This window comes from Populus nigra, chromosome 11 (genome assembly GCF_951802175.1).
Source record: "Populus nigra chromosome 11, ddPopNigr1.1, whole genome shotgun sequence".
NCBI classification, from domain to species: domain Eukaryota; kingdom Viridiplantae; phylum Streptophyta; class Magnoliopsida; order Malpighiales; family Salicaceae; genus Populus; species Populus nigra.
The window spans coordinates 165,634-174,949 of NC_084862.1; the positions used below are offsets into that span (position 1 = coordinate 165,634).

The window sequence follows — 9,316 nt, forward strand, 5'->3', positions numbered from 1 at the left end:
ACCTTATACATGCAGCAGGAAGTAAAACAAGAGTTAGAAGAGAATCTCATAAAGTTAGGAAACTATGGGCACCATCCTTTCATGCCTATGTGCCTCAAGGTCCTCGAGGAGCGGAGGCCTGCCCATGTTAACGAACAAAATGGCAAGGTGGTGAAAATCAAGAAAGGCACCCACGTTAAAGAGATTCTTGCATCTAACCCACATACTTAGATGTAGGTCAGATCAATCGCTACTGGTATTGCCGGACTCTATTGAGCTTCGCAGAAACGGGTTATACCTCCTGGTTGCCGAAGGCCAGCGTACACTCTAGACAAGGACACCTTCGACGGTATAATGAGGCCGGCATGTTCAAGAGGGGCTGCAGGTCCCAAATCTACCAATCACAAGATGTCATCTGCATATTAAACTAGCACAAACGAAAATAATGAACGCTAGAGTATCACTAGCTAGAGGATCATATGAACGCTATGTTGAAGACACAATTTCAAGTCACTTTCAAACGCAAAAAAATCTAAAACACCAATATCATAAATGTGTTTTTCCGTATCATAAAATTTGTTAAATAAAAAATGGAAATATTATGTTCGTGTTTAATATAATGAATGAAAAATATATTAACAGATAAATCAAAAAAAAAATTGTTCACACTGGTTAAAAATTAAAATAGAATGTTAATTTTTCAAGTAAGAAATAAAAAATAAATATAAATACAAATATTTTACCCTAGTCAATCGTCATCCTTTTTATTTTATATATTTTATTTTATTTATCTTATAGATTTACCATGGCTTTTAAGATATATGATTTTTGTTTGTATAAATGCATAATGCATATCCAACAAATCTATTTTAGATTTAAGAGGATTTTTTTATAAAAAAAATATTACAATAATCTAGCTATTATAGGTATTATAAGATCATAAAAATCATAAAAAGATGTTTTGCAATTTAAAAAATACTTAAACTAAATGAGAGAGAGGATATATTTTCGTTATAAATAAGATAAATGATACTAATTAAAAATAAAACACCTAATTTTTAACTTATTTTGATCCAAAAACATTTAAAAACACATTCTAAAAACTTTGATAAATCTATTTTCAAAAACAAAAAGTCCTATAAGCGCCCTAAAAACCAAAAATCAAACTAAATTTAAATAAACTTCATAGGCTTCAGTCTACTTTTTTTCATTTTTACATGATCAAGGAAAAGCATCATCTCCAATGAACTCATCTCTTCAATATGAACTCATAAACATGAAAATTGTTTCTTTTTTCGCACTGGATTGTGGCCAATTGAATCCTCCCCTCCCCTCCCCCTTTCTCTCATGATCTAGGAGTTAAACGTTAAAAAAATTACAATTTAGGATTGAATTAAGATAGGAAAAAGGATGTGTTTTTTTGTTCATGTTAAGCTTGTTCCCTACTGTTTTAATTTCTTTTATGACAACTAAAAATTATATAAAATAAAATCGACCTTTCATTAGAATATTATTTGACATCTCAGACCCTTGATAGCATACAATTCAAGAAAAATAAATAAATATATATAAATCATGATAACATAACTTCTAAGGATAAAATTGAAAAAAATAAAGTTCAATAACTAGAATTGAAAAATTTTTAGTTGGAAAGTAAATTTGCCCCCGTTAACAATGATATAAATAGTAAAATATGAAACGTCTAGTGATCTCCTTTAATTTCTTTGTCAATGTGCATGTATCACAGCAAGAGAGACAAAACAAGGCACATGTAATTAAGGTTGTTTTTGCGAATCTATAAGAGCGAAAGGTTTGTTCCAGTTGAAAACCCTGATGCTCTTTTTAGATGGCGATGGATTTAAAAAATATTAATGATTGCATTTTTTTTATTTAATTCGAAATCAATCAAATGGCCGGTTATAGACGCGTGCATGTACACATGCAATCCCTAAACCATGTGCGCATATATATATAAACACACACGCAGCAGCAGCAGCAGTAGCAGCATGAGAGCTCAACAAGATACTTGGAAATAAACACCATTAGTTGTTAGTGGCAGCAGATTTTATTTCCAAAGCCAAAAAGCCATTCTCGTATGTAGTGCTAGGAAATGTTTGGAAAGATGCGAAAGACGACAGCAAAACACACGCCCCATGAATCCGATGAACAATATAAAATCAACTTCCATTGTACTTCCACCCTGTGCCTTGATCACCCCCAGGAACTGCCTTATTTTATATATGCTAGTTGTTGTCAGATCCTTGCGCTTATTATAACCCAGTTATTGTGGGATCCTTACACATTAGCCACCACAATTTCAAGTGATAAAAGTCAGGTCCCTTCATCTCAAAGGATCCGCTATCAATCCAGCAAGAATGCAACACAAAATGATGCTAGTAATTGAGGGGATACATAGTCGGCTGGGACCAGTCCTATCTCCCTCTTAATTTATCTCTAACTTAATGCCGACTGCTACTAGCATGGAAACAGGCAATGCATTTACTGGTAGCTAATAATAAAATAATGGACGCCCAATTTTGTAGAGAGAAACAAACACAACACAGGGCTTAAATAATAAATAGAGGGTGTGGGTGGGAAGTGGGAACAAGCCATGTAGCCCATAAACTAGCTCCAAGTTCCAACCACGTACGCTTTAAAGGCTCAGGCCACGAGGTGGAGAGATTTAATGCTTAAAATATTTATGATCACAGTCTACCCACTTTCTTCGATTGGACTGGCGGAATCCTCAGGTCTCAGCCTTTTTTTTTTTTTTTCATGACACTGGGGCTGGCATGGGCTAGTTTTACAACTGGCAAGAGAACTGATCTAGAGAGAGGAAAAGGTAAAATACTCATTGCATTACATTTGTTCATCATTGACTCGCTTATGCCTAAGCTACTTGTTTGCTAAACTGAAAGCAACATGCAACCCTGCATCATCGTACTTTCAGATCCAGTCCTGATACAAACAGGAGACGAGCTAAGCCACACACTCCTCCTTTAAAAGGGGTAATGTGGAGGAACACGAGGGAGTTGGTACAGGAAGAGCAAGCAAGGGACGTGGAACTAGAGAGTGTAAAAAGAACATCACTCTTTACCTTGCCAAATTTCTGTAAAATTCTAACATCTCCATTCATTTATGGTCAGCCAGCTCGTGTAATAAATGCATCTAACCTTTTGACCGATGAACAATGATCAAAATGCACTGCGTATTCCCATGTGATAACAACGATTGAAGGTGGAGGCTGAACCAAGACTTGAGTTTTTTTAGTAGAGCAATAAAAGATTAATTGAAAATACATGGAAATAATAATTTTTTATTTTTAAAATTTTATTTTTAATATATGCAATAATCTAAAACATCAAAAACAAGTAATTTAAAACAAACAAAAAATATTTTTAATTTTTTTCAAAAGAGGACTTTAAATCGCATCCATGACAAGCAAACTTAATGATTAGTTGTCAATAATCAGGCGTCAGGCGGGATGGTGGGAACCGTTGAACATATGCTTTTCTTTCGCCCTCACGCTACCGCTGTTTGGTTTGCTTCTAATGCGGGTTACGTCACTCGAAGGTCGGGTCTTGCGGGTTTGGAAAATGGTTGGGAGAGGTGCTGAATAGTTGAGTGGGAAAGTGTGCTGAGGTTGTCTCCTTAATTGTCTCTGTCAGTTGAGAAGTGTGGATGGCGAGGAACGATTTCCTGTTTGCAGGTTGGGCATTAGTGCAACAGAAGATAGTAGAGTCCGCTAGGAGGGTATCGGCTGAGTTGGGAGAAATTCCACAATTGTTTGGGCAGAAGTCAGCTAAAAAAGGCATGGTGCAGATAGACCATCCAAATAGACCTACCTAATCAGGGTACTGTCAATAATAACTGTGATGCCTCCTTCATTAATGGATCTGAGCCAACAGGTATATGCATGGTTTTGTAGGAACTCCAGTGGGCAGATTGTTGGTGGCAAAGTGTCGTCGTTCAGGTGCAGATCAGCCCTTGACGAAGAGGCCGTGGCTATTATAGAAAGCAGTAAGGTTAGGCGGCTGATGCCATGGCGGCTGTCAATGCTATCAACCAGCCTGGAGATTCTGTTCATTGGGAAATTGGTGCTATTGTTGAGGATTTGAAATCGATGCTAGCACAGTTGCAATCCTATCTTTTACTTCTAGAAAAGCTAATACAGTAAGAATATTGTGTCTAATTTGAGCTATCATTCTTTTGATCATGTAATTGGCAGAGGTGATTTACACAAATAGAAGGAAAAGGTACGTCTCCAGAACAAAAAATGGATGAATATATTTCGCATGTACTGCTTGCTAATTTTTTAACACAGCACAGGCATGTGCAAAGATCAATATGAATATCTCATATGATCATTCACCAATACTGGGGCTAGCACAGTTTAGTTTCATACTATCTTCCTTTGGTCAAAGTTTTCTAGCAAGCACAATAGCCTCCCTCCAAAATGTTAAAGATACATAAATGGTTTGGAGTGCAAGAAAGAGGAGAGCGCCATTTAACAAACTATAAACACAAAATAACCTACAAAGTGCTAACATAACATATACAAACTTAGGTCAAAAGAATCCATTCGTGAAAGGTTTACGGTCATGCAAGCATACGTTTTTACTTCAGATGTGGAAGGAATATGGAGCAAAAGGATCGTATGATTAGACGAGATTAGGACTCTACGGGGTGAATATTGAGATCTAATTAACAAGAATATTTATATGTTTTACTTCCTCGACATGACAGGAAGGAAATTTGAAGAAAAGGATCTTGTGATCTAAGATCGTGAATAAACAATTAAAGGGAGCTCCCTTCAGTCCAAGCACAGGGAAGAAAAGGATGAAATTAATCTCCCGCGTCATTCACACATTCACAATAGCAGCCGCTGCCACTCCTTGTCTACTGTGTTTGAATGAATGAGTCGGCAGCTAATCCAAACCCTTCGCCCGCCCATGAGTGGACTGAAGGAAGCTCTGTTAAACCATTTTTCATGAAAATTAAGAAATTTCACAACGTATTCAGCTGAGGTGATTGACTGTCACCGATGTTTAAATGCTGGACGGAGAGATGAATATATGCAAGTAGCAAACATTAATATGGCAAACACAAATTATCTATGGAAGCCTAAAACATCCTTTTCAAGCTAAATCAAATTATGAAAGTGCAATGATTCAATTTCACTACTGGATTTGTAAACTAAACAGGATGATTTGCTTTTCAATTTTGGGTAGTAGGGGAAATTAAAAACTACTACTAAATAGCAAATATCAATGATAAATTAAGCTCCTGTGATTGGCACTAAATGCAATTCAATATTGTTCCTGAGATATTAAGAGCTGCTATTGATTTTCTAAATATTTTTTATTTGTAAATACATCATAATAATATTTTTTATTTTAAAAAATTTATTTTTAATATCGGAACACATAAAAAAACTAAAAACACAAAAAATATCAATTTAAAAAAAATCATTTTTTTTGCAAAAATGTTTTTCAACGCCAAAAACAAACTGGGACTCAAGAAATCAAGAGTTGTCTTTGACATCCTATATAAACTGAGAAAGGCAACAATAATTCAAATTCATAGGATAATGGAAGAAGAACAGGTCATTTTGGAAGCTTGTTCAAGACAATGACTTCTAGTTGTAGGCCAACTAAAAAAACAAAGGAGAAAAACAGCAGGAATAATTCTTAACATGTTATCTACCAAATTTTGGAACCTTAAAATTAAGATATAGGAAGCAATAAAATTAGGAATATTCCTATCGACCTGCCCTCGTATACCAAGGAATTAAAGATCAACAGAAAATGGTACTGATTTACGAATTAGAATGTTGAAAATGTGGTTGCATGAACCCTAACCCTAAAGTCATGAGAGTTATTTTGCTTGTCAAGGAAAAGAGAAGGGTAATCAGAAAGCGAATAGGTCAGCTCAATTGCCAAAACAAGAAAATCCCACCAAGCACTGGAACCTAGATTGCTGAAGAACTCAAGAAATAGTGTCTAATATTAGATCAATTTAGGTTGAGATGATGATCATCCGTTACCTTAATTTTATGGCAATCAGAGATCCATCCACCCGTTTCTTTTTCTCCCTGCAATAACACTAAAGTTTCCATCAAGATGTCAACCTTATATAAAACCTAAAGATCAGTTTCTCTGCAAACAAAGAAAGAACCAGCTTGAGGTTAAGATGAACAAGACATTTATAGGACCTAATGGGGTTGCGTTAACGAAAGAAAGGTTACAGTTTGCTTACCAAACCGGTTTTCTGCGACACCATATAGCTCCATTGAGACTGGCCGTGCATGAAAATTGACCTATAAAGCATCCAGTGCTTCCACGGTGATCAGCTTCAGCTGCCATGTCTTTTATTTTATTTTATTTTTCTTCATTTTTTGAAAGGAAAGGAATCAAAAGAGTAGTCAGCAGTCAGCAACAAAGAATTGAGTGAGTATTTATAGAAGGGAAAATAAAAATGAAAGAGTGGAATAAAGAAAGAAGTGCAGAAATCACGGAAGGCAATTACTTAGGAGCTGCAATAAAGGCAGGGAAGAGGAAAGATCGCAGTCCTCATGAGAGTCAGAGAAGAGCTAGAAAGCGATAGAAGATCTCTACAAATCTGGCAAAGTTATTCGGTTTAAACATAAAAGAAAGAGAGATGAGGGCATGAGGGAGGGAGGGGCATCTTTTTCACAGGCACACAGCCACAGCCACAGCCACAGCCACAGGAGATTTTTCAGAAGATGTTGAAAGCAGGTAGAGAATAAATATAAAGCTGAAACAAGCAAGGGATTGTATAGTTTGGAGGATAATAAAGTGCTCTCTTCTCTTCTCTCTCCCCCACTATTTCTGCTCAAAAACAGGAAGTGAGGCCTTATATATATACATATACCACATAGTAGGAGTATACTATTTTTCTTTTACTATGTATTTATTATGTAGAGAAGGGAAGGAAAAGAATAGTTGGTGGGGTTGTCTGTCTTTTTGATCATCAATCAAGTAAAAGCTTTGTCCTCTCCACTCTGTAGCTATCAGCAATCTTTAGAGGAGCTTCTGGCGTAGACACGGACAGACATCGGTAGGGTTTGTAGCTAGCAACTTATATGCTGCTTAAATTACATAAAAACCCTTCTCCAAACATTGAGAATCACAGACAATTCATCCATCCTCTTCCTACTCGATCAGTGATTGTAATTCAACTATTCAGCTCAGTTATCTATGATATTTAATAGTTTTATTGGTGAAATTTTTTTATTGGTATAAAATATATATTCTATCAGTAATTAAATTATTAAAAGAATTATTGACAAAAATGTTTCAGTAAATCTTTCATCGGTAATTTTTTGTCCAATAATAAATTTATTGATAATAAAAAAAATATTATTACCAACGGAGATTTACTAATGAAACAGAAACAGACGCGTAAAAAAAATTGATTGCTTCATTCCATCGGTATATCCCTCAAAAAATATCATCTGTAATTATTTAAAAACATTTAAAAAAATTCATTTTATAAAATTATAAAATAATTAAATTAATATAAATCAACACTCTATAATATATACTCAAAATGCTTGGAAAAAAGAATAAGAAAATCAACTCAAACAAATTTGCAACAAAAAAATAAATTCAACTAAAAAAATTCATATGAAAAAAATGAAGTTGCAATTGCTAAAAATTTAAAAATCTTATAAATAAATCAACTAAAAATTGATCTCATATGAAAAACAAATCTCACAACAACATTTATACAATTATTAAGAACAAAAACAATTAAAAATAAAATAAAAAACAAATATAGTGTAAAAAATCATGAAAAAAGAAGAAAAAAAAAATCTTACCTTAATGTAGTTGCAAGTGAAGCTAAGGAGAGAAAAAAAATTTTGTAAAGCATATTAATTAAAAAAAAAACTAAGAGGATAAAAGAAGAAAGAAGAAAAGGACATACCCGAGTATGAAGGAGAAGAGAAGAGAAAAAAATAGATATTGATGTTTTTCATATATAGTGAAGAAGAATAAAAATAAGAAATGAGTTTGTTTCTTGTGAAATAAGGAGATTCAAGTTTTTTATTGGGATGCATTAGCGTCGGTTTTACCGACAAATAATTAAATATTAATATTTTTTAATTATTCTATCGATAATTCCGTCTGTAATATTTAATTTAAATTTTCAATTTTATAAAAAGTTTTCAGAAATCGCCAATAATCACCAACGATTTTTCAATCCGTCTATAATATTTAAATGAAAATTTTGAATTAATTGAATTATTCAGAAAACCGTCCAATAACACCAATGACTTTTCAATCCGTCGGTGGTTTTATCGTAAAGAACAACAATTAATAGTGCAATTGGAAAGTGAATAGTTCTGGAGCTCTCTGGAAAATACCGACAGAAAATTCCGTCGATTATTCACTTTGTAATTGACATGACGAAGAGATCTGCATGCAGCAACCTTCAAGTTTTGTTGACTCTACTCTCTTTTTTTCATGTGTGTTAGTTGCATAAATCCTTATATGGCTTGAAACAAGTCCTCAGACATGGTACACTCAATTTAGTGATTATCTCTCCTCTATTAGCTTTTATGCTTTAAAGATTGACACCTCATTATTTATTTTATCTATAGGTAATGATATTTTTAATCTTTTAGTTTACGTTGATGATATCTTATTAACTAAAAGCAATTTAGTTTTACTTCATCAATTAATCCAGTTGATGAGTTTAGAATTTAAGCTTCGGGATTTCGAAATTGTTCGTTATTTTTTAGGCTTTGAGGTTCATCTTACTATTATTGATCTCAAGCTATGATAAGAAAAGTGTGTTCTTAACATCATTCACCAGGCAGGTATGTCTTTTTACAGACATGATGATATTTCTCTTTCTATATCAAAGGTTGCTAAAGTGTCTAATTGTCTATTCTACCTACACGTTTTTAGCAAAATATTGGTGCTCTTCAGTATCTCACTTTTATAAAACCAAACATTTATTTGTTGTTAACAAAGTCTTTTAGTATATACATGCTCCTGTAGATTCATATTGGGTTGCCGTTAAATGCATTCTATGTTATCTTAAAGGAATAACTTTTTTTTGGTTTTCCTATCACTTGTAGCTCTTCCTTTTCCTTGCATGGTTTTATAGATGTTGTTTGGGCTGTTAGTGTTGATTATCATAAATCTACAGGTGGTTATCTTGTTTTCCTTAGACATGCACCTATTTCTTAGAAGTCAAAGAAATAATGCATTGTTGCTCATTCTTCTACCAAGGCTGAATATAAAGCCTTAGCGAATGACACTTTTAAGGTCATATATCTTGAATATTTATTGTTAGATTTGTAGAT

At 33.9% G+C, this 9,316-nt stretch overlaps 1 protein-coding gene across 7 annotated transcripts; it reads right to left on the bottom strand.

Annotated features, from left to right (window-relative positions):
• Positions 1-1,036: 1,036 nt before the first annotated feature.
• LOC133668193 (uncharacterized) lies at positions 1,037-6,845 on the bottom strand. Of its 7 annotated transcripts, XM_062087943.1 has the most exons (5): positions 6,508-6,845; positions 6,238-6,367; positions 6,026-6,073; positions 3,825-4,058; positions 1,037-3,678 (listed from the first exon to the last, which is right to left on the bottom strand). In XM_062087943.1, the coding sequence occupies exons 2-5, from the start codon at positions 6,342-6,344 to the stop codon at positions 3,543-3,545; spliced, it is 525 nt and encodes a 174-aa protein (XP_061943927.1). In that variant the 5' UTR covers positions 6,345-6,367; positions 6,508-6,845; the 3' UTR covers positions 1,037-3,542. The 7 variants fall into 7 exon arrangements, 1 of the variants encoding a protein (XP_061943927.1); XR_009833641.1 differs by lacking the exon at positions 1,037-3,678 and having other exon boundaries at positions 3,815-4,058; positions 6,026-6,137; positions 6,508-6,840; XR_009833644.1 differs by lacking the exons at positions 1,037-3,678; positions 3,825-4,058 and adding an exon at positions 4,243-4,952 and having other exon boundaries at positions 6,026-6,084; positions 6,508-6,842.
• Between the last annotated feature and the right edge of the window lie 2,471 nt (positions 6,846-9,316).